Below are 24,395 nucleotides of genomic sequence, written 5' to 3' on the forward strand. Positions count from 1 at the left end.
CTATTGCTCTTTGTCTTCTTACAGCTCCTTTTAGGTAACAGCATAGCTGGTGGCAGCCTGGAGTATGACCCTTACTCAATTTATGAGAAATTTGCAAAAGGGAATACAGTACCTAAACCACTACCTCCTGCATTATCTGTTACCAGTGCAGCAAGTCGACTCTTTGGAGTTATGTTTTCCCATATAACAGAATCTCACAGGTAAAGTAGTAACTGTAACTGCTGGGGAATTTAGGAGATCTTGTAAGATGGTCGCAGTGTTTGACTTTGCAGAAGAAAACAGTTCTGAAAATATATTGAATTGCATAAGTGGAGTCTGTAAACTATCTGAATAGCATCAGACCACTAAAATATTGGACTTTTCTCTTTGAAGTTACTGACAACAACAAGACACATCCAAAAAGATGTTATTGTCATAGAAAATCTGTGGACCCAGAAAAATAATCAGTTTTTTTGATAGCTAGATCAAAATGGAAGCTATTTTGAGAGATATTGCACAATTTTTGTGGTGCTTAATGCATTCTTTATAAAAAGCAGATGGGGAGAAATGACTGCATGTCTCAATACAGTTCTGTCAAGGTACAAGAATGCTTGAAAGAGATCAAGAACTTCTCTTGGGTTTTTGTCTATGAATTTTCTCACTGGATAGAGGGCACTTTGGTTTGTTTCACATTTAGAAGCACACTGATTGCTAAAGCATAAAATTCATGAAGATTTTTGCATGCACTTGCTTCTGTGTGGTAATATTTTTGAATGCAGCTTTAGAGCAGATGAATTATTTTAAAATTACATAGCTTTATGTTTTCAAAGCCTGGTATAGTTAGACCTGGATAGTTAGATCATGATCATTATTGCTGGTGATGGTTTTATAGTTTCCTGTGTGGGATGAATATTTAGTCTTGATGAATCTTGAGTCTTCGCAACCTCGAATGCTTGGGGTTTAGTGTAGGTTCTAGGCAGCTGTTTGTATATGAGAATACCTGGCAATAAAACTGCCAAATGATTTATTTATTCTTCTGACCTGTCTTTACTTCTTTATTCTGCTTTCACTGACTGCTTTTATTGTGGATTTTTTTTGTCTTTTTTTATTTGCCCTGTCTGTCACCAGCTTGCTGGTTGTTTTTCTTCACTTGTTTCTCAAAACAGGAATTAATTGCTACAGAAAAATACATTTTCATTTCTTTTTCCTTTGCCTCCTCCTTTCTCAATTTTAAGTCAAAATGCATTATTCCCATACATAGTTCTTTTAATAATGTCTGTTCAGTGTTGCTTAGATACAAGTTATTATTTGTGAATACTTTTAAGGAGACAAATGTGTAAAAATTTCATGTTCATATATAGAAGTTCATATTTTAATATGGAATATACAGATTTTTTTTGGTAGTACACAAGGGATGTCAGTTCAAGGAAAATGCTTAAGAGTTGATTTATTTCACCTCTAGTTTTATAGATAGATTTTGTTACAGGGTTTTAAAATAAAAAAGCTTTATTAATTTCATTAATTTTCAATTATGTGGTTTCTTTTCTGTTTTACTTTAAGGCTCCAGGTGTTAGAACAGTTGTTGAATTCCATAAAGCAAACAAAAGGATCTCGACAACAAACAGTGCAACTACATGTTTTGTCAGCCTTTTCTACTTCCTTAAAGGTAAATCTGCTCTCTCTCTCTCCCCTTTGTTTCTACTTCTGTTACTAAACCTTAACATCTCTTGGTTCAAATAGATCAATTGCTGTGGTTTAAACCCAGCCATGCAGCCACTCACTCTGTCCCCCCACAGTGTGATGTGGGATAGAATTGCAAGAGTAAAAGTGAGAAAACTCCTGTGTTGAGATAAAGACAGTTTAATAGGGAAAGCAAGTCTAAACAAGGAATTAATTTCCTACTTCCCATTAGCTGGCAGGTGTTCAGCTGTTTCCAGGAAAGCAGGGCTCTATCATGCCTAACAGTCACTTGGGAAGTCAAAAAACCATCATCCCAAACATTCTCTTGCCTCCTCCCAGCTTTATATGCTGATCATGATTCCATGTTAAAGGAGGAGCTGCTGCTGGAGTGTTCTCACACTGTTCAAGGAGTCACACACAGACCCCCCGAGACTTGAACTGCTGGGACAGGAGCCCCTTTGCAGCCGCCAGCCCCAGAGAGCAGACAAATGTCCCCTTTGTCTCTTCATTGTCATATACACTCACTCTCTGGTGTTCTTCCTCCTTCTTCCAGCTTGACTCTGGATTTCCTGTAGTAGGGTGTCAGGTATCAAATCTATAAAACTAAGTTATTTAATAGAGTGGTGATTTTTGGTAAGGGGTCTTCTAATATGTTATTGGGTTCTTTCCCTCTGTCTGTGCATGTTGGTAGTTCTTGAGGAATTGCAGCTTCTGCTGTCCTGATCTTCTGATTTCCATTTCTGATGCATCTGCTCTCTGGCAGAGCATGGAAAACTAAAAAAGCCCTAGATTTAGAATAACCATTACCTAGCAGCAATCAAAACATCAGTGTGTTATCAATGTTCTTGTGCTAAAGACAAAACACAGCATTGTACCAGCTGCTAGGAAGATTACTCAGAAAATGAACTCCATTCCAGACAAAAATATCTCTAGATGTAAGTTCAGAGCTATTGGCCTAAGGCTTTACCTAAACCAGCTACTCATGCTGAACCTGTAAACCTGGGCAAACAGTATCTTCAATCACTGAATTTTACCTCCATGTAACTCATTCTACTTAAAACTTACTTACGCTAAACAACTATCTCTTGACTGCTATATGATACGGAATCTCCCTCTAGTCCATTGTGGCCAGGTATTCCAGCTGTGTTTCCTCCCAGTTCCTTGTGCACCCCCACTCTGCTCACTGGTGGGGTGGCACAAGAAGCAGAAAAGGCGTTGGCTCTGTGTAAGCATTGCTCAGAAATTACAAAACATCTCAGTATTGTCAACCCTGTGTTGAGCACAAATCCAAAACATGGCACCATGCTTGGTACTGTGCAGAAAATTAACTCTACCCCAGTCCAAACTAGCAAAGTACACAGAAGTTTTTGTTTTGATTAACAATCAAGGTGATCAGTCCTATTTTTTATGCTAATACATTGTTTTGTGATGTCATAGCTTTCTTGAGTGCAAATGAATTACTGTTTAATTTTTCCTCTTTTTTAATATTAGTTTTAGGGAAACCTGTTCTAGTACACTCTAGTGTACTAGCATCCATACTAGTGTCATTCAAATAAGAGTGATATGGAAAAATTATTTGTATAATTTCTGTATTTTTCTCTGCCTTTTGTATTTCTTACTGTGTAAATAAAAATGTAACAATTGGTAAAATAAAGTGAAATAAAAGTAAAGTAAATTAAAAGTAAAGTAAAATAAAATTATCTGCTATTTGTTCATTTTCCCCTAATGCTTTATTTGTATTTTGCTCTCTTCATGTGCAGTTTTCATTCAAAGTTTGGGACAGAGATTTTTTTTTTGTGTTTTCTTCTTGATATTATTTCCTGTATTTTATGCTAATATGTTGCTTTATCTGGTTCTACTGGAATCTATCCAGTATTTCCTAAAATGATAATGTTGATAATGCTGTAATAATGTTGTGCTGTGATGTACAGTTATGTAGTGTTAGACATCTAACTCTCATAACATCAGATTGAAAGAGATTAATTCCTCAGACAAAGGGGAAGAAAATAAAAATCCTTCTGCAGCTCTCTTGTATCTTTTTCATGACTGACAGGAAAGCACACTCTGATAACTGTTTAACTGTTTAATATATTTAATGTCTATTTTTAGCACTTGGCGAACTGCAAGGGAAGTTTAGGTACAGAAGAAGTTAGAAGATCTGCCCTGATGTTGGTAATGGGTGCCTTGGAAAGCAATAATCCACTTCTAAGATGTGCTGCTGCAGAGTGTTTGGCCAGGTTGGCACAGGTGGTTTCTGACAGTGCCTTCACTGCTGGATTAGCGCAAGTCAGTTTTGACAAGTAAGTTCACAATAAGCATGAAAAGATACTGCTTGAGTTTATAAAAATGTGTGAGAAATCTACCTGACACCTATTATGATAATTTTCAAAAGCCGGTTTCCTTCATGAATTTAATGTCACTTCAGAAATTAATAGGAAAAAGCACTGACTGAGTTCTGCATGTATTTCTTGGTGTAATACTACTAAGCACACATGTAGACTTTCAAATAAATTAAATTGGCTGCTGTCTAGCAAAATCATTTAAGTGTATCTAAAATATTTTTGGTGCTTTCTTTAGATAACAGACAATGTATGAAGTTGTAATTTTGGGAATATAATAGTGTCTAATAAAATTTTTTGCTGATTATGTACTAGAAATTTCCTTTGTAGATGTTTATTACATAGTAAGAATCTTGGTGGTTGAACTAACAGCTTACTTTCAATTAATAGGCTAAAATCTGCTAGGGATGTGGTATCAAGAACAGGTCATTCTTTGGCTCTGGGATGTCTGTACAGGTACCTAGGAGGAATAAGTTCTACTCAGCACCTGAATGCATGTGTTGGAATCCTTTATACTTTATCTCAGGACAGTACTTCTCCTGATGTACAGGTACTTGTCACTTACATAAAAATGATATGTTATAAATGAACAGAATTATATTCTGGAGTTTAAGGTTATTTTTCTTGTAAGGATAAGACACTTCACAATCTCATAGGCATACCTCACAGGTAATGGCTGGAGCAGCAAAGGCAGTGTAGAAGACTGCCCCTGCTCAAAATGCACCTTCAACAACTTCCATAGCAAGAACTGTGAGGAGGCGTGGGAGGTTCTTGTTTAATTATCTGTAAGACTGATAAGGTTCACTTCAAAAACAGTAGCTGATTATTTTCACATTCATCTATATCTTGACTTTGACTACATAGTACTTAGGGTTTTCTGTTTGAGAGAACTTCTTTGGTTTGTGTCAGTTTGTCTCTTTTACAGTGTTAACCTCACAGCATATTTTGTTGAAGGGTCATATAGTAAATCAGGGATTTGTAGCCTGAATGCTCTAGAACTTGTGGATATACATCATTGAGTAAGACAAGAAATTTTGAAGACTAATGTTATTTCTCTGTGGCTAAAACTGTTATCTATCAGAATAGCTTTAAGAGACATTGAGTGTATTTAATGTATTTGTCTAAATATCAGTTAAAGAATTTTTAAAGCTTTCCCACAGTATCTTTGCACAAAGAGGGACTGTTTGTTGACATGAAGCAGATATGGCTATTGGTGCAAAGTAACTTTACCTACAACAATAGGTTATTTCAGAAACTAGTATTTTTCACAATTTTGTTCTTGCACAAGGAACTGTAAGAAGTTTTTAAAATAATATAATATAGTATAATATAGCAACAATAATCACTGTTAAACTAATTTGCTCTTACATTCAGTTTTTTTATTAACAAAACATTTTAAATGGTTGTCTTACTGCACAACATACGGTTCCTTGTAAAAGATTTAAAATGGCTTACACAACATCAGATTGATAAAGTTTCTTTGTATAACCTCTCTATTTGTTCCTTTGGAACCTAAAAGTGCAACTTGTATTACATGTCATAATTGAATTTCACTTTTAACTATCAAATTTTTAAAAGGTCTTATGTATCTCATATAGAGATTACATTACTGCTTCTCTTATTTTGCAGGCATGGGCATTACACTCTCTGTCACTGGTAGTAGATCTGGCTGGGCCCTTGTATCATGTGCATGTGGAACCTACCTTATCTCTTGTTCTCATGTTGTTACTGAGTGTGCCTCCAGCTTACGCTGAAGTTCATCAAAGCCTTGGTCGCTGTTTGAATACACTTATTACCACTCTGGGCCCTGAGCTGCAAGGTATATAACATACAAATGTGTCAGCTTCGTTTGCTGCAGCAACCAAATTGCTAAATACTGAATGTGTGTGATTGAAAATGTAACAAATAAACAGATCTAAGTTTCTTTGTGTAGCTGTAAGACAGTATTTCATAGGCCATGACTTTGTGTAATCAAGATGACATGACTGCTAGTTTTCCAAAAATAGTGTCTCTTGACATCATTTCCTTTGTTTGAGCTGGTTCGCTGAGCCTTGCCTTGGGCTGAAATTTCTTACATGAATTTTACATTTTATATTTCTTATGTTCTTACATCTTATAATTCTAGCATGAGAACAGAAGGCGTTCGTATTTCAAGAGTTAGGAAGCCTGTCTATGTCTTAGTTATGATGGAGACATTTAAAATTTGCATCTAAATCACCAGAGAGCAATGTGATCACTACTCATGGATATCAAAGTGTAGCACAGATACAAGGATCATTGTTTAGGAGGATGAGCATTATGGCTGGCTTGGGAAAAAGGCAGGTTATCATGTTGATTAAAAAGAAATACATGTTTTAAAAACAAAAAAAAAAATAGCCTTCTTTATTCTCAATATAGGCAGCAGTACAGCAGTGTCAGCCTTAAGAACTTCTTGCCTTTTGGGCTGTGCAGTGATGCAGGATAATCCTGACTGCCTTGTTCAAGCTCAAGCTATCTCTTGCCTTCAGCAGCTTCACATGTTTGCTCCTCGACATGTCAACTTGTCTAATCTTGTAAGCTGCCTCTGTGTGAGTATGTTTTTACTAGTTTATATATCCATGTATTTTAAAATTTGTTCATATTTTTTACAAACACTTAAAAAATGCAGATGTTTCTTTAAGCAGAGAAACTGATCATTGTGTAGGTGTGACGTGTTTCATGTTCTCCTATAGGTAAGTATTCTATACATCTTCATTTTTTTCCCTCAGTTTCTTCTCCTTTACAAGATGAGCATATTCTATAGAAATCTTGGCCTTGTGAACTGTTTGCAAATACAATCTGCTGTTCTTATTCAGGCTTGTTGTCTGCCAGGATATACAACTTTTTGCTGGTTTATGTTGGCCAGTTTTTTCCCTTTAGTGCTTTTTATGCCTTGCTTGAAGGATTGATTTTAAAAATGGTGTGTACTAATTTCTGGGAATTGTTTTGTTTCATTTTGTTTTTTCATGATGCTGAAAAATTGTAGATTTCTCTGTTTTGTAATTTCTGTAGCAGTCAGTATAAAAATTTCTAACACATAAGTTATAGTCAAATCAGGTCTTTGGAAGAAATAAACAAAACTTTTTCAGCCCTATTTCACAAGAAGTTTATTGGAGCTTATTTGTCAGGTGGGGTTTGTTTTGTCTTCACCCAGTATCTCTGTCTTTGAATAGCTGGTCTTTTGAAGTACTTAGTTCTATTAAGTTAAAAAAAAGTTTCTGGTAGCTATTAGCCTTGGTGGATTTGGGGGGCTAGTTGGGGGATGAGGGGGTTGGTTGGAGGTTTTTGAGGGGTTTGTTTTATTTTAATACCATTTTCTCTCACTGACAATCAGAGAGAAACAAAAGTCCACAGACAGTGAAGTGTGATTTTTGTTTTAATCTCATCTATTTCAACGCAGTTCTTATTCACATCTTCCATTGGGTAACAATTGTGTATCAATACTAAACATATAGATTTAGATTTTTATGTTTATTCTAAACATGTAGATTTCAATTCCTTATGTTTTCTTTATTTGCTTTGACTAGAAACATGATTGTGGAAGCTAGGAAAAGCTGAAGGAGGTTTTTCTGCCCCACACTGTGGTACACATGAATATGCTAGTTGCAGAAGAGCTGGAATTCATCTGAAGTGTTGTTTTAACATAGACTAACAATTATTTTCTGTTTGTTGGGTAAAACATACATTTCTTACATTGATAAAATCACAACAAACCATGTTAGTTAGTGTATTGCTTGGAGAGTGTGGTAGCTTTTGGCAACACTTGTAAGTTGTCGTAGTTTGACACGGAAAATTAGTTGATTAAGAAGCAGTGGTCATGGCTTGAGTGTGTGTGTTCATGCATCCGAGTGTGTTCCCCTCTATCCCAGAAATGACTGTACGCTTCCTGGGAAAGGAGTGCACCGAAGTCAGTGGCCTCACATGGGTGACCTTTTCTTCATGAACTTGTACAACTAAGGCTAGTCTTGCTGGCACTGACAGTTTGGTAATGTCAGTATGCCTCTGAAGAGTGTCATAAACAAGGTTTTTTGAGTGTGTGCTTTGCAGATCTGTGAGAAGATAATTGCACCAGAAGAATTCTACATTTGTAAAACTCAACATCCATTCGTATAGTTTCCACCCACTAAATCACCATCTCATTAGGGAAGCAGAAAAATTACTGGATCTGAAATATGCACTTCACTGTGCTGTTTACTTGCAAGGTGAGACTGAGCTAGTTATTCTTTATGAGTTTAAATGTCTGCAATTTGGAGAACAAGGTGTGACAGTCCTCCTTTGCATTGCATTTTGAAGTCTTAGGGGAAGTAGCGTGCAAAAGCTAGGCCCTAGACCATGTGGATATTCACCATTCCATTATTTATTTAGGGAAGAAAAACAGGAGAGGCAAATAATCTGCAGTCAGATGAGTGATCTTCTCCCCCTCCATCCATAGAAACCTGAATTTTCACTTATAAAATCTTGAAGACTAATATGCAAAATTTTTTTTTATTTTTTTAGTAGCATTTGAACCAACACACCTCTCCACCCTCTTTGCCCAAGGATTCTGCTAAATGTCTGTGCTTTTGAATTTGCCTTTTTATAGTCCTCATTCTCCTGCCATCCCCCCCACTTCCTTTTCACTTTGTCTTTTATGTCCCTCCACTCTCTCATAATCCTCCCTGTCCTCCTCCTCCCTCTTAATTTCTTTTTTCCATCATTAGGATACTAACACAATTTCTTGTGCAGGCAGCTGCAAGCTGCCTCCTCCACCTGTCTTCCAGGCCCCTACAGCATGAGATGGCTCAGGTCTCTAGTGTATTTAAACAGCTCAGGTTGTAACTGTGCTAGCACCAGTAAAACATGACTTAGGCTATGGACACACTGCCTCACTGGTTCATATTTTATGCGATTTTTGTTTTGGTTTGGTTTACATTGTGTACATGTGCTTGTCAATATCCATCTTCCCTTCAGCTTCTGAGACTGTTCCCTGCTTGTCAGTTGGATCTTTCACAGGGCTTCTAACAATAATTCATACTTGTCCTGCTATTTGAATCCTTGGCTCCAGCAGAATACAGATTTACAGATATTTTCTGTACAGAATACAGCCAAATATGCTTTTAATCATGTATAAAATTAGCTCTGAAACTAACTTAGGTGAGCAAAGTCTAAAAAGAGTTTATCTGTGTAAGACTATGGTATAATATTCCTCAACACAGTGAATGCGAGTTTTGACCTCTAAGATATTAACAATAGGATCAATATTGAAACACAATTACGTTTGCAATGTTAATAACTATGCTGTGATGTTGTCTTGGTACTCTTTAAGTATTAATTTTAGTGGAAGTTGGATTGGAATTTAAGTGTGTTCAACATGAAAAATAAGAGAAATGAACTAAGCAAATTAGGCTTTTGGTATGTTTGAGATAAGATTCCAAATTTTATTATATACTGACCTTTCATGTTACAGTCTCCATGTGTGGTTGATATCACTGTGATACCTATTTTGGTTTTGTCATGACTGGTTGTCATTTGTTTTTGTGCAGGAAATCTTGTTGGATAATTCTGTGTTGGTAGGTCCCTGTGCCTTGTTAATCCTAAAACTTTGCAGTTTGCAGTGGTGTTTTTATTTTATCTTTTATCTTTCTTTTTAACCATTTTAATGTAATTTCTTTTAGCATGTCAAGTGATACTTTATTGTCATCCTAACCAGAGCCTCCTAACTTTCTGCAGATGGCAGGAATACATTTCATTTATGTGCTTAGTGAGAGATAATTTTGTTTTTAATGTGTTAAGTACAGAAATTGAACTGTTTTTACATTTAAGTTTTAATGTGATGCTTGCATTTTGTGTCTGTCATTTAGTACTATCTCCTACTTAGAATGTGGGAGAATGAGAGAGATGAAAAATGTGCATCTTGTGTTATTTTGGTGCCTCAGTTGGGCCCTCTGTTTTTTCCATGTTAAAAATGAGCATGGAATTTATGCATGTCCAACTTGAAGAAGAATGTGTAGCCTGCTTGCATAAATGTTGCATTGAAAGTCTCACTTGTTTTTGAAGTTGCAGTTAAAGTGCCTTGCAGACATACCTACTGAGTCAGGTTCCTTTCCTTGTAGAAGAATTATGCAGAGTATTTTTGTGTATAATTATGTAATTCTGAATATTGTAGATTCATATGCATGCATAGAAATTCTAAGGATGAGGCTTAGTTTTGTTAATCTAACAAAGCTAAAATTCTATATTGCTTATTCTTTTTGTCTTTGGGTTGCTTTTTTCAGCATATGTTAGCTAATATATATTAGTCATTTTGACTAACATATATTGGCCTGTTGCTGACAAATGAGGAGCACAGCCTAATGCAAGGTTTTCCTGCAGCAGACACTCAGCTCTATCTATTCTAAGGATGGTAATAGCTAAGGGCGCACAACTGCTTAGTTGTAGAGAACAATTTTTTTAATGATAACTTAAGCTTAATTTAGAAAAATATGCATAAATATTGGTGTAGCCATCTTGCCTGACCACACAGCTAGTTTATCATATCTTTAGGATTACCTTCAGGATTGTCTTAAAATCGGAAGAAGCAAATAAGAATCAGAAAGCTGCACTCTAACAAAAAAACCTTGACGCTATGACTTGGGGTTTTTTTTAAGTGTTTTTCCTTGTTCCAGGAATAGCAAATCTATTATCATGTATTTTCAAGTAAAATAACCCACACACTGGTCTGTTGGTGTCAAAATATGATTTTTTGCTAGAGACTACTCAGGAGAGCTGACCTGTCTCAGTATCACACATTCACCAGTAATTCTCACCCTTTCTCTCAACTTCTCTAAAACATAATTTAATGTAAACTGAGTATATATATATATTTTTTTTCCAATGAAACTGCAGCAGTGTTCTCCTTCCCCTTACAAACTTCCGTTCATGCATGGAGTTCTATTTTACTAAGGCCTGATTTGACTCTCTCACCCTTGGTTTCACTGACATTTCTCTGGTTTCATCTGATGATGACTTGTTCTGAGTTTCAAGCCCATTGTATGCATATACTCAGTAGTCAGAGTTAGTTACAGTTGATTCACCTGGCATTGAAGTTAATGGCAGTTTTTGTACAGTATTGGTTGAGAGGTGGATTCAGCACCAAACCAATATTGTAAGTTGCCTTTGGAGAGAAAATGCTAAAAGCACTGATATGTTTTTTAAAATTGATTACGGGACTTGCAAAATTTTTCATTTGAGGGTTAAAAAAAAAAAAAAAGCTGAGCAAAAAGAGCATCAATTATGTGTTTCCTGACTTAACAGATCTGCCATAGCTGCAAGTGTTCAGAAAATACCAGCCTTACTGAGGTATTGCCACAGAGGTTTGTTAGCGATCTTACTGTATCTTCTTGCATGTTTCAGATGAATCTCTGTAGCTCATACTTATTACTGAGACGTGCAGTGGTAGCTTGCTTATGTCAGCTTGTGCAAAGAGAAGCTGCTGAAGTATCAGAATATGCTGTTGCACTAGTGAAAGAGAGCAAAGATGATTTTACACCAGGTAATGTATTGAAATTTTGAGATCAAAGAGCTTGACATATTGACAGTGAATTTTAAATACACTGCTTAGAGTGTGAAAACTTTGCTATACTCTTGAAATCTTAAACTCAAAAATTTTCTACCTCAGTTGTCTGTATAGTACCAAATTATGATAAAATGAGAAAATGCAAGGGGACTTCCAGAGAACTCTAAGCCCATCTAGCCAGTTGCTTTTGTAGTAACGTTTTGCTAAAAGGACTGAGAGTGATCACTAGTTCATCCTCATGTGTCTTTTTGTGAGTAAGTGGTGTTAAAAATTTATTTCACTTCAGCTTTCAATTCAGGCTCATTTGGAAGTTTTCAGAAGAAATAGACTACAGACATTTTTAAAAACTGCTGATATTTAAAATTTGTAGTGTTGGTCAAATAAAAATTGGTCATATTAATTTATATTCAAATTATTTCCAATGTGTCTGGTTTTGTGCTTTTTTAGAGAACAGTTTTAACTTGCATTTCAAGTTAAATCATTGTTTTAGAACTACCTTATGAACTAAGGTAAGTGAAATATTTTTTTTTTCATGAGCTAGGTGCTGTGGTGATGGTAATGCTGTGTAATTCAGCATAGGATTCTTATTTTTTGATGGGGTAACTTTATTCCTGTTGTTACTATGTTTCTGTAAAAGCTCAACATTTGTTTTGTATTCATAGGTTAGCTGCAGTGTTAAAGTGAAAAATAAAATGGTTTCAAAAATATTTCAGGGCTAGTAATTACTTTTTCACAAGACACTATGTATAAACACCTTCCATGGTGTTTATGTTGTCATTGATGCAGTTTTGTAATGTACAGCTCACAGACTTTGTTCTTAGCAGATGTGAACATCAGAGAAATAGGCTTGGAGGGGGCATTGCTGGGCTTGCTGGACAAAGAATTGGATCCAAGATTGTGCCAAGATATCAAAGAGACTCTGACTCATATGCTCACTTCAATGGCAGTTGAAAAGCTCTCCTTTTGGCTGAAGCTTTGTAAAGATGTTCTTGCTGCCTCTGCTGGTAAGTCTTTACACTGTAGCTGAGAACACAATCAAAATAAGGTTTGCAGCAATACACTGTGTCGCTGAGGGAAAGCATTAAATTTTCTTGAATGTTTGCCATTTCTGACATGTATAATCATTACTCATTTTGCAAGATTGGATCCTTTAACTTAGTTCCTTCAGAGAATTATGCCTTTCTCTCTTCTGATTGCCCTCTCCCTGTTGAACAAGTTCTTGTAGACATCTTAGGATGTGTTGGATATTGATTTAATTTTTGATCTTAATTCGTTTCCATATCAGAAATGGAAATCCAGAATAGGTTTGAGCTTGTGAGTCCCGTGCAATTACCTGCAAGAAAAGTATTCTGACCAGTTCTTCTATTAGTGATAGAACTGATGCAGGCTTATTATATCATAATGGAACTCTTGAGCACACAAAGTCAATTGCTGTGCTGAATATTGGTGGGGGTGAAGAAAATTCTTTTAACCTGCAGTGCAGGAGGAAAACTTCTTGCATTTAGATTTTTTGGTTGAGACAGTACTAGCTTCTAATGCATCACACTTATTTTAAAAGGTTGGGGGTTTTTTTGCTTCTTTCACTGCAGTTCTTAATTTACTTTTGTGATATTGATCTTGTCTTCCAGCAAGTAGTATCAACCAAATATTCACAGTTTCATTATATTTGAATTATAGCGTTTACTTTAAGATAGCAAGATTGAAGGGAGTCACCAGGAATTTGAGGTTAACTATAGACTTCAAAGAGATTTCTTTCTGTAGGTTTCAGTTGCAGTAAGAAAGAATATTAAGTTTGTATTTTTCCCTTCTGTGTCCTAAATACAGACTTCAATACAGTGGCATCAATAGATACCACTCAAGAAGAGGAAACTGCCAAAGGGGATGATGTATCTGTATTAACATCTGACAGTGATGACAGGTTCCATCCTTTCCGAAATCCACGATGGTCCACCAGAGTTTTTGCTGCTGAGTGTGTTTGTAAAATTATAAGCCTGTGTGAAAATGCAGGCAGTGCACATTTTGATATAACTTTGGCTCAGGAAAGGAAACAACGTGATTCAAGAGGTATGTGTGAAGCACTGGAAGAATTTAATAGAATGCAAACTATGCTTAAAATAAGTATTAACTTTTTGCATCTTAATGAAATTAATCATAAATTGGTTGTTTGTAATCAGTGAAGTCTCTAATTACTCTGATTGGAAGCCTGTGTTCTTTAAGGTGTAGAGAAATTTTTATTTGCTAAAAGAATAGCATCTTACTGCAGCATTTACACTTAGTTTCGTGGTTATAGTACTATGGTGTATGTGTAGGAAGGCTTTGTTTCTGTATAAGCACTGGCAGTGACAAGTGATAGCAGGCACCAGCCTACAACATCACAGTTTGGTGTCTGGGAGTATGACTTTAAAAAATGCCACTTTTTTCCTTTCCATCATTTGCCTAATCACCAGTAGAAATACAGTGCCATTTTCCCATACCTCTCTGTGTTTATCTGGAGGTGTTTTCCTCAACACTTTTTTAGAAGGTCTCATACATGAAGATATTTATTTTTTCTTCTAAGTACTTTACATTTAAATGGAAATCAGACTAGATCAGCTAATATAAGGTAGCCAAGTAAAATTGATCTATGTGTAAGTAAACTTCCTGAAGTGATTCCTTGATATGTATTAAGGTATAATGTAAAATACGCGTTTTGAAAATGTTTGTAATATTTAGTCTTATAAAGCACATTATATCTGAATTTAAATTTCATAAAACAATTTTCTTTTTTTAATTTTTGTTTTCAGATGACTTTTTGGTATTGCATTTAGCTGACTTGGTCCGTATGGCTTTTATGGCTGCCACAGATCACAGTGATCAGCTTCGTCTTTCTGGGCTTCATATGTTGCAAATCATTGTTCGGAAGTTTGCAGCTGTTCCAGAACCAGAATTTCCAGGTCATGTAATCCTGGAGCAATATCAAGCCAATGTAAGCAGTATTGACAATAACTTAGAAAAGTTTAGTGTTACAGTCAATTACTAAAAGAAATTTGCAGTGTTTAGGTACTGAGCTGGATTTCAGTTACTTTGTTACTGAAATATTGTTAATTTGTTCAGACTTAACTTCCTTAGAAATCATCTTTTTAGTTGGCAAAGTTTTTGAAGTTTCAGCATCTTTCCTTCTTGAATACAACAAAACCAATATAGACTATTGGTGGAGTTTGTTTGAAAAGCATTGGTTTCACAGTGTGAAAGTATTGCAGGAAGTATTAGGAATAACTATAATTTTTAAACTCTGCTTAGAAATAAGTCGATTCTGCACAGCAGCCATCACATTTAGAGATCTTGGCCAATAAAAAAGCAAGAGAAGTGTGGATTGTACTCATAAGGTCCATTTCACTTAAATCTTGGTTTAGATTTAGAGAAAAAATGTCCTAGTCATTTACCATTCCATAGCACACTTGTGTTAAGCCTCATATCACTTCGGTTTCTAGCAGGCACTGAATAGAATAGAATAGGTACTGTCTCTCATAGAATTGGAGAGACACTGAAGACATTCTAACCTACTTTGATCTTGTTTTTGCCATTATATATTTTTGGCATGCCTTTGTAGGAAGGAACTGCCTTGGTCTAGTCTAAAGCTATCAAGGGGAAAAAGTAGACAATCTGTCCCTGCTGTCCAAAACCATCAAGAAGGTCACAAGTAAAGCTAATAATTTTCCTTTTAATGTTCTGTACCTTTAAAGTGTTTCTGCTAATACTGTACAGGTCTCATCAGCTGTTTCATTTAAGTTTGAGATGTGAAACTGTTAAAAGTCAAGTCTACATTGTCTTATTTTTTTCCATAAAAATATCATAATAATCCAGAAAAAGATGGATATAAATTTTCTGGACTTAAGTAATGACCTCCTAACATCTTGTTCAGAAGTTCCATAAATGAAGTCTCAGCTTTTAAGAGTCTTAAGAAATTGTCATTAATTGCCAGTAAAACCAAAGGAAGGAGCTTAACTTTATAAAGGAAAACTGTAACAAAGTCTGATTATGAAAAGTAAGTCTTTAGTCAATTGTTCACTATGTATTAAATGTTGTCTGACTTCTCTTTAGGTTGGAGCAGCACTTAGGCCTGCCTTTGCTCCCGAAACTCCTCCTGATGTCACAGCAAAAGCATGTCAGGCAAGTGTTGAAAATCATAAGTCTCTTAGGTAATAGACCCTCCAAATTTTATTTTTGCTTGATATGCAACACAAGAAAAAGGAAATAAATTCTCTAACCTTAAATCTTTCTTTCAGAAAAAATAATGTCACCTATTTTACCTCTATATTGTGACAACTCAAAGATTTATCTCACTTTAAAGTCTTTTGAGGAACTTTGTTGCAGTTGATATTTTGGCTGTTTTTTTGTGACACCCCACTAATGTTTTGGTTTTCTCTACTAAACTGGGATGTCATTCAACATTTGTTATTGTCTGCGAGTAACTGTATCTTGGTAGAAATTAAATCTGGCTTTCATAATTTTACAGATGGAAAAAAGAGTATCCAGTGGTGGTTTTTCCTTGTTCCTCATTGTTTCTGTTTCACAACACTAGGTATGCAGTGCCTGGATAGCAAGTGGTGTAGTGAGTGATCTTAATGACCTTCGAAGGGTTCACCAGTTGCTTGTGTCCTCTTTGCTCAAAGTGCAGGCTGGAAAAGAAGCACAAAATGAGCAATATAATGAAAGCACCTCAACTATGGAAATACTAGCTGTCCTTAAGGCTTGGGCAGAGGTTAGTACAACAACTCTGCAGTGTTAGTCTTGATATCGGGTAGGTGACTTAGAACCTTTCAGACAGAATTTTCAGGAATTTTATGCTTCTTTTAATAGGAGGTGCTGACTCTGCTTTGCTGTGCTATCTCTGAAAGTACATGAAATTTGTAAACTTAACAAAAGCATTGCTAATTCAACTGGCTTTATTGTAATATAATAAGAATAATATTATAAGAATAATGTATCATACTTAAAAATGCAAATTCCTTAATATATGTGAATTCTTCAACATTGATTTGAAATTGTATGTTATAATTGGTTGATAATGGTATGGTGGGTATGGTGATGGTCCACTCAAAGTACTATTTTAAATAGGTATACATTTTCTCATTGCCTATTGGCATTTCAGATCTTGGAAATATATCTTTTAAATTAATGTTGTCAGTTCAGTACTGCTTAAGTTCAAATAAAGTCAGATCATGTGAATGCTTGTTTTAATATGTGTAAATGCAAGGTTAAATATTTAAAAGTCAAAAATGTGAACCATGTCCACTACTTCCAAAAGATGTGTATTAGAATGTAGTGATAATGGCCTTGGATGCTGATGGTTGATAACTCGCTAAAGATGAACATGTTATGAAGGTGGATGATATTTCAGTGTATAATCAGGAAGACACTTTGGAGGAGAAAGTAGGCAATATGTAGTTTTCATGTAAACATTTGTAGAAAAATATACCAATGTTTCATGTGCATATTTGAGAACAGGTACTGACAAAATAGCAAATCCTTTGGAGACAAACTAGCAGGTGGGAATGATAATCTTGAGAACATGCTTTCATTGAGAGATTTAAATAGATTGGGCTATTTAATCTATTCAGGAAAAAATCAAGTAACATGATAAATTAAAAATCATTACACGAAGAAAAGGTTTTTAATAGCGTGTAACAACCTTTCACTGGTCAGAAGCCAGGACAAAATTCAGACTAGATGTGAGACTGAACTGTCAGAATTGAAGATCTGTAGTTAGTTCTCACCTATTAATAAGATCACTAGAATTCTTCAAAGGAAACTATAGAGTTTCCTGTAAGCTTTTGTGACCTGTAATTTACAATATTTCACTTAAGCCCTAGGCAGTTCCTTCTCCGTTAGAATCTTACCTATTTCTTGTTCAGAGAAATTGAAGGAATTCCCCCATCCTCTTACTGCAGGGAGATGTGAGACAAGGGCTTGGTGGGTGTTTAGTTGTTTGTCTGGGGCAACCCACTACAGCCAGCAAACATCAAAAAGATGCAGAACTCATAATTGCAGAGGACTAGTATTCAAGAAAGCTGATGTGAGATTCATTGAATCTAAATGTGTCCTTTATAGTTGAGAAGAGCTTTCCTCCAGGGGCATTTTGGAGAGACTACAGAGAGCTGTTTGTCTGAAACTTTCTCAATTCTACCTTTTTGATAACCAGAGAGGTATCTAAGGAAATTAACTGTGAAATTAATCTGTAGATGGTAACACTCAAAGTTTTTAAAGTATGCAAGATTGTACTCTTCATTCTTTACTGCTAACATGAGGTGATAGATAATTTTGAGAAGTCAGTTTCAAGTGTCATGTAGCATTTCATTTTAAAAAATATTTAGGAATGGGTTAACTGTGGTTTCCAAACCACTATTATAGGTATTTTATTTGATAGTTCTTCAGTCTTGTAGCTGTAACAGGGTTTGATGGTTGGAAGCAGAAACTGGACAAACAATATATTAATTTTTAAGAGCAGGGTACTTAATTGCAGGTAGGAATTTTAGTAGTTTTCCCCTTTTTGGGGATTCTTGCATCATGACTAGCTGGGGAAAGGATTCAGAACGTTTAGAGAAAAAGTGTTTGTTCACCCATGCTTACTGGACTTGAAGCAGAAATAGATTCTAGGAAATCTCATGCCTGTTCAACAGACAGTCATACTAGTGATCACAGTAGTTTTCCAAGTGTTAATATTTGTAACTCTCTATCCAAATATATCAACAGGTATACATTGTTGCAGTTGAAAAGCAGAAAAATCAAAGTGATACACACAAGCACAGTTTAAAAATTGTAAACTCCTCTGAAGAAAGCTACAGAGACGTAACATTTTCTGCCAGTGGTCTTCTGGACTTGGTACAGGCAGATCTTGGAACACTGAGCAAGCTCTGGCTTGCTGCACTTCAGGATTTTGCTCTCTTAACTTTGCCTCCAGAATATGCATCGCAACTACCTGCTGAAGGTAAAAAGGCAAATGAGTTATATTTTCCTAGGTCCCTTGTAAGCAAACTGACTTGTGTTAAGATCATAGTAAGATTAAATAGTATAGAGAATAAGCCTACTTATGGACCTATTTAAAGATCAGGACTGCTTTTGAGAATCGAGGTTCCATGGATGAGGAGAGTGGTTTGGTATTCTTATTTGTTGGCAATTTTTATGTTGGAAAGAAGAAATAGGTAATATATTGCATTCTGTCCAAATAAATCTAAATTAAGTACCCTCATTGGCCTGAATTTTAATGCCAAACACTAAAAAAAAGTCATGCGTAGAACACAATCCCATCCTAAGAATGAGAAAATACAGTACTTGAAAATAAATTACACCCTTAAAACTAATTTTTTTTTTCTTGTAGGTGGTACATTTTATACAGCAGAGACAATTGAAAATGCCAGACCTCATTACTACAACTCCTGGGCACTGATACTTCATGCTACAGCTTTATGGCTCACTAGCACAGGTTTCCTTGTTGTTGATCCAGATGAAGGAGTTACAAATCTCTCCAGACCTGTTACCCCAACTACCATGTGTCAAGATTCGTCTACCAGGCCCTTAGTGAAATCTCCTGAGGATGTGAATACTGACAGATTTCATCTTATCTTGGGTTAGTGAGTGACTGCATAGTCTGCCTAGATGCTATAACTCAAAATGTAGATAAAACTGTTAGCAAATAGATTTTTAATTATTCAAATTTAACTGCATCATTCAATATAGCATCTTTTGGAAAAACAGAGTAAAAAAAAATTTAAGAGTCCTAATGAGAAAATTGTACCCAAATGTGGTACAAAAAAAAACCACCATGAGCTAAACAAGCCCTAAACAAATGCTTATTGCTCTGCTCATAAACATGCAAGTTCAAGAGTGGACTTTACAGTGTTTGTACCATACAGTTACAGAGTGTATGGATTGGTTTCATTGAAGCAGTTTTACATCACACAATAGTTTGTAGGTTGGAAGGAACTTGTGGAGATCATTGTGTCCACCTCCTGCTCAGGCAGGGTGACATAAAGCCAGCTGCCCCAGGATCATGTCTGGACAGCTTTTGAATATCTGTGTGGATGGAGAATCAACCTCTCTGAGCACCCTGTGCCAGTGCTCAGTCACCCACACAGTAAAGCAGTGTTTCCTTACATTCATATTAAGCTCTGTCAAGCCTCCACTACTGCAGGAGCTGATCAAGTAGTTGAATTCAGTCCTGGTTCTCTAAGTTTACACAATTAGGCATTTCTGGTTATGTTTTTTTCTTGGCCTCTCTTTTGTATCTTTCTTTTGTAATCCTTTTTGGAATGTGTTTGTATGACTTTATTGCATATGTCTTCTTTTGAATCCCAGTCTTCTGCAGAGACTCAGCTCCCTTTTAAACTCCATTGCTCTCTCAGTTAGAAGTGGGACTTCTGATACAAAAACTGCTCATTTCCCCTGCTTCCTCTACTGCTTAGTGCATGAAATTTCACATACTTGACTATGGGCATATGGCTTGTTTGAATAAAATAGCACTTCAATTTTCATTCCCTATGAAGAAACTGAAAGAATTTAAAACTGCTTTTCTGTTGCACAGCTGTTGTTTAGTGGACATTGATCGGTTTCCCAAGTCATCACACATTTTGGAATTACAGCTGGGATGACAATATAGATTGCAATTTATATGAAGGTTATTGCCAATATTTTGAGGAGTCCTGGAAGCTGAGAAAAAAGATGGCTCTTATTTGCTCTAGAATTTACAAGCTTCATGTAGTTTACTTACTGCTAGTTATCTAGTTGTGATAGTTGGCATTTTTTTAAATGGGAAGATAAAGCCTCAGCCTTAGAGTTTGTGAACTACTATTACTTTCAGCATTTCCCTCTATTACCTACTACTAGGTAATAAATCAGAGTGATTAGGCAAATATTCTGCTATCTACTCATTATTAATTGTCCTGTCTGTTCATGGGCCTTGTGTTTTATTCACAAATTGCTGAGGTTTTATTTATGTTAGTAGCTAGTTGTAATTGGGTTTTATACTGTCTAGAAGGTGAAGTTTCTTTCATTCTTTGATGGAAATAGAGGTCTTGCCCCAATATATTAATGATAGGAGGTGAATTGACTTAAAATGCTACTTCTATAGTTGCTCAGCCTGCTGTGAAATTACATAGTAGTAGAAAAATTACTTCTTAAAATTTCAAGTACACATGGGTTTTTTTTTTTATGATGCCTACAGGAATTAGTGTGGAGTTCCTGTGCTCTCCTCGATCAGATGCAGCAATGGAGAACATTATTGCCTGCTTACATGCCCTGCAGGCACTCTTCGATGTTCCATGGCCAAGGTCCAAAATAGGTGGTGATCAGGTAAAGCATAATGACCAAATGCCCCCCAGAATTAAGGCATGGTTTTAGTCTGAACAGTACCTCTACAATCTCTTGTATTTCCAGGAATATTCAACATATAAGTGGTAGGTAAATGATATGCTTTACCCAAATCCAAAGCTGTAGAGGGAGGAGATAAAAAAGAACACAATGGTGAACCTTTAAGGTGAGGGGCAGAGAGTTCGAGGACATTTTGTCAGGAGGCAGTAATTAGATTAATAGGATGAGAGCCAGGTAAAGACAAAATTTCTGGAAAAGAGAGTTCTCTTTCTGTCTCTCTGTGGAGGCATAGTTGAATTAATTCTGTTGTAAAAATCAGAGTTGGTAAAAGAAGACTGGGCAAAAGCAGTGATACTAAAAGACAAAGAAAGGCAAAACCAAAAAAAAACCCACACCACAACAGTGATCCTAGAAAGAAGTAATAATCTGAAATTTCTTTATTTTTTTTCTTCAAACTAAGGTTTATACCATCTCATATGCCACACAATTGTCTGACCCAGTGAAAGTGATAAAGCCTGTGGACATGGCTAAGTTCTAATGGTTGTTGATGCTCTGTCCAAGGAAATGCATATGGTGTAGGAGGGATACAATGTAGTGTCCCCACCTTCAAGAGTTAAGAAGCCAGAAAATAAAGGTTACTTTGGTTTTTTAATCAGTTGTTTTAATGCCCTATATCTTAAATAACTGTGGTAACTATTTTGTTGGGAGAATTGATAGGGACTGCCGTTACTGGGAGCTAGGAGCTGGATGGCGAAGAAAATGCCAACTCCTGTGATAGTAACAATTGCATTGTGTTTCTTAGTGAGATCAATCAGAGTAATACTGTTGGCTTTAACAAGTTCCTAAAAACTCCTGCATTAAAATTAAAATATGTTAGATGTTTTTCTTACTGTAGGAGTTGGGTGTAGAGCTGCTGAATGTTTTGCATCGACTGATATTGACCAGAGAGTCACCTGATATTCAGCTTGCTGCCCTTGAAGTGGTGCGCTTGATTCTTTTTGCAGCTCAGGAACATGTGAAGGAAAAGCGGAGAAGTGCAGAAGGTACAGTACTGTGTGAGATGTTTGAATACCTGTGATCAGGGTTAAAGCAATTCTTTCTTGGAAAATTGGTTTCTGAGATGTGTTTTAACTGAAGTCTTTCACAGTTGGATTCTAATTCTAGTTTACTTAAGACAGTCCAGGTTCCTGACATAAGAAATTCAGGTGGTATGACAGATAGCAGGTGGTTTAGGTGTTGAACAGAGGGCAGAAAGTGAGGAGAAAAACTGCAGAAACTGCAGCTGGGTGGCATCATGGAGGAAGGAGTCCTAGTGAAAACCTGGGGTCAGCTGCAATTGAGCAATGGACATACTTGGCACACACAAGTGTTACAAGCCAGGTTCCAGTAGTTACTCTGATTGTAACTTCCTAACAGTCACTTTCTAAAAGGAAAAAACTGGGAGTAGAATCAAAATGCTTGTATCAGATGACATCATATTGGCTTGGTGCCTTAGGATCTTGTATGTCAAAGTCTATTGTGCACCCTTTTGCCTTTTGGCAATCACTGCATTGTTTGTTTATTCAGATGAATGGGTGTTTGCTACTAGAATTTTGAATACACACCCATTCACATATATATGTGTCAAGATTATAATTTGGTGCTGAAACAGTCTTAAGAAGTAAACTTTTTGGAAACAAGTCACAGTCTGCAGACTTTTGCCATATTTCTTGTTTTTCTTTCAGTTGATGATGGTGCTGCAGAAAAGGAAACATTACCAGAATTTGGAGAGGGCAAAGACACAGGGGGACTGGTGCCTGGGAAATCATTAGTCTTTGGAACACTGGAGCTGTGTGTTTGTATTCTTGTCAGACAGCTTCCCCAGCTCAACCCTAAATTGACTTGTAGCCCTGCAGTTCCACCTGGAAAATATCTGTTGCTGTCAGGAGATGGAAGCAGACTGGTAGCAGCAGCATTAGTTATTCTCTCTGATGTTCCTGCAATCTGCTCTCCTGAAGGTATGCTATTTCATCACAAGAAAAGATAAATGAAAGAGTATTAGGCCCTTCTGTTCCTTTGTTATGACATAATTTTCTTAGCTGGCTAAGTCTGGCAGCAAGTTTTGTTGATTTGCTTGTGACAACTTCCTTTTCTAATTATTTTTTGACTGTCAAATTGCAAAACAAGTTACAAAACTGAAGCAATTAAATGAGTAGTTTCTTTTTTTCTCCCACCCTATAGCAGTGCAATTAATAGATTCATTTTCTACTGGGAAATATACAACAGCTACATGATTATATGCTACTTGAACTGTCTTTTCTGGAATTTATAATGCAGACATAAATTAAATTTAAAAGGGAAATATGTCATGTTACCTTTCCATCATTTGAACATTAACAAACAGCTGCAAGGAGTTACGGTTGAATTCTCAGATTAGTTGACTTTTACCCACAATTCATTTTGGATTCACTCCAAACTTTAGAATGGTTCCCCAGACCAAGCCTAATATCATATTCAGATGTTTATGTAATCTTTCAGTACCATTACAGCCATACATACAAACCATGTCTGCTCTACTCCTCTGTTTCCACCTCTTAAATGTTGTTGTTACACCTTACGCAAATCGCTGGCATTTATCAACCTGAAAATTTCTTCCTTTTTGAAAAAAAATTGTTCTCTGTTAAATGATTTCTTCTATGGGGAATATGATGCTCCAAATAGCTGGCAGCCCTTGCAGTCCTTGTAACATGATGATATGTTTTCTCATTTCCATCTGCAGCCTGTTATTTATCAGTTTAAAGTGAAAGGAAATAAACATAGCATCACCTAGATCTGAGGACAACTATCTTGTACGAAAAATAATCTGTGATTTTTTTTCCTCACTGTAGTTATTTTTGTCTTTAGCTGTTCATGTTATTCCACAAACAAACAGCTTGCAGTATCAGACCACAGTAGAGAAGTTAAGCACTTTGTTCAGGTGACTAAAAGGAGGAGCTTAAGCTTACTCATACAGTCAGTTGAATAAAGAAGCAGCGCCAAAAGTTGGCTCACATAATTGAAGAGATGAGAATTCCTTTGTGGAATTGTGTAATTTTTTTCCCCTTTAGTAGGTAACTGAAGTTACAGTCCTGTGACTGCTATGTCTCTTACTTCAGGCACCTGTCATGATATGTTTGCATTAAAAAAAAATGTAAGTGAATTATGTTCATGACCTACATTTCCTACTGAATTCCAACAATAAATTTTCAAAGACTTGGCTGTTCAAAAACAGATGTCCTCAGCTTCAGAAAATACTTATGCATAAGTCAGAGACCTTCATTATTCAACCGGTCTCTCATGAACATTAGTATATTAAAAATCTTAGAAACATAAGCATTTTGCTGTTTAGGGAATGAGATAAGCATATGCTTAACTCTGTGCTTTGCTGAGTCATAACCTGGGACAGGAGCAATGCCTAAGTATTGAGGTTTCTAGGTTACTTCCAATATATGCAGAATTCTGTATTACTATTAGATTCAAAG

General features: G+C 36.0%; 2 protein-coding genes across 12 annotated transcripts in view; one reads left to right on the top strand and one right to left on the bottom strand.

Annotated features, from left to right (window-relative positions):
• The window catches only part of NUBPL (NUBP iron-sulfur cluster assembly factor, mitochondrial), a 284,585-nt gene that overhangs the window by 141,944 nt on the left and 118,246 nt on the right, over positions 1–24,395 (bottom strand). The window lies entirely within an intron of this gene.
• HEATR5A (HEAT repeat containing 5A) overlaps positions 1–24,395 on the top strand; it is a 64,197-nt gene that overhangs the window by 33,612 nt on the left and 6,190 nt on the right. For 7 of the 11 annotated variants that reach the window (XM_021539356.2, XM_021539357.2, XM_021539354.2 and 4 more), the window contains 18 exons: positions 25–200; positions 1,540–1,645; positions 3,769–3,959; positions 4,389–4,548; positions 5,628–5,817; positions 6,396–6,565; positions 9,539–9,565; positions 11,388–11,526; positions 12,375–12,554; positions 13,375–13,614; positions 14,334–14,515; positions 15,631–15,699; positions 16,112–16,291; positions 18,283–18,517; positions 18,908–19,156; positions 20,750–20,877; positions 21,791–21,938; positions 22,620–22,892. In XM_021539356.2, the coding sequence (XP_021395031.2) occupies positions 25–200; positions 1,540–1,645; positions 3,769–3,959; positions 4,389–4,548; positions 5,628–5,817; positions 6,396–6,565; positions 9,539–9,565; positions 11,388–11,526; positions 12,375–12,554; positions 13,375–13,614; positions 14,334–14,515; positions 15,631–15,699; positions 16,112–16,291; positions 18,283–18,517; positions 18,908–19,156; positions 20,750–20,877; positions 21,791–21,938; positions 22,620–22,892 (3,043 nt within the window). The remainder of the gene's footprint in view (positions 1–24; positions 201–1,539; positions 1,646–3,768; positions 3,960–4,388; positions 4,549–5,627; positions 5,818–6,395; positions 6,566–9,538; positions 9,566–11,387; positions 11,527–12,374; positions 12,555–13,374; positions 13,615–14,333; positions 14,516–15,630; positions 15,700–16,111; positions 16,292–18,282; positions 18,518–18,907; positions 19,157–20,749; positions 20,878–21,790; positions 21,939–22,619; positions 22,893–24,395) is intronic. The other 4 variants (XM_077784045.1, XM_077784043.1, XM_077784042.1 and 1 more) reach the window with 3 other exon arrangements.

The sequence above is a fragment of the Lonchura striata genome, chromosome 6 (assembly GCF_046129695.1).
Source record: "Lonchura striata isolate bLonStr1 chromosome 6, bLonStr1.mat, whole genome shotgun sequence".
Lineage (NCBI taxonomy): Eukaryota > Metazoa > Chordata > Aves > Passeriformes > Estrildidae > Lonchura > Lonchura striata.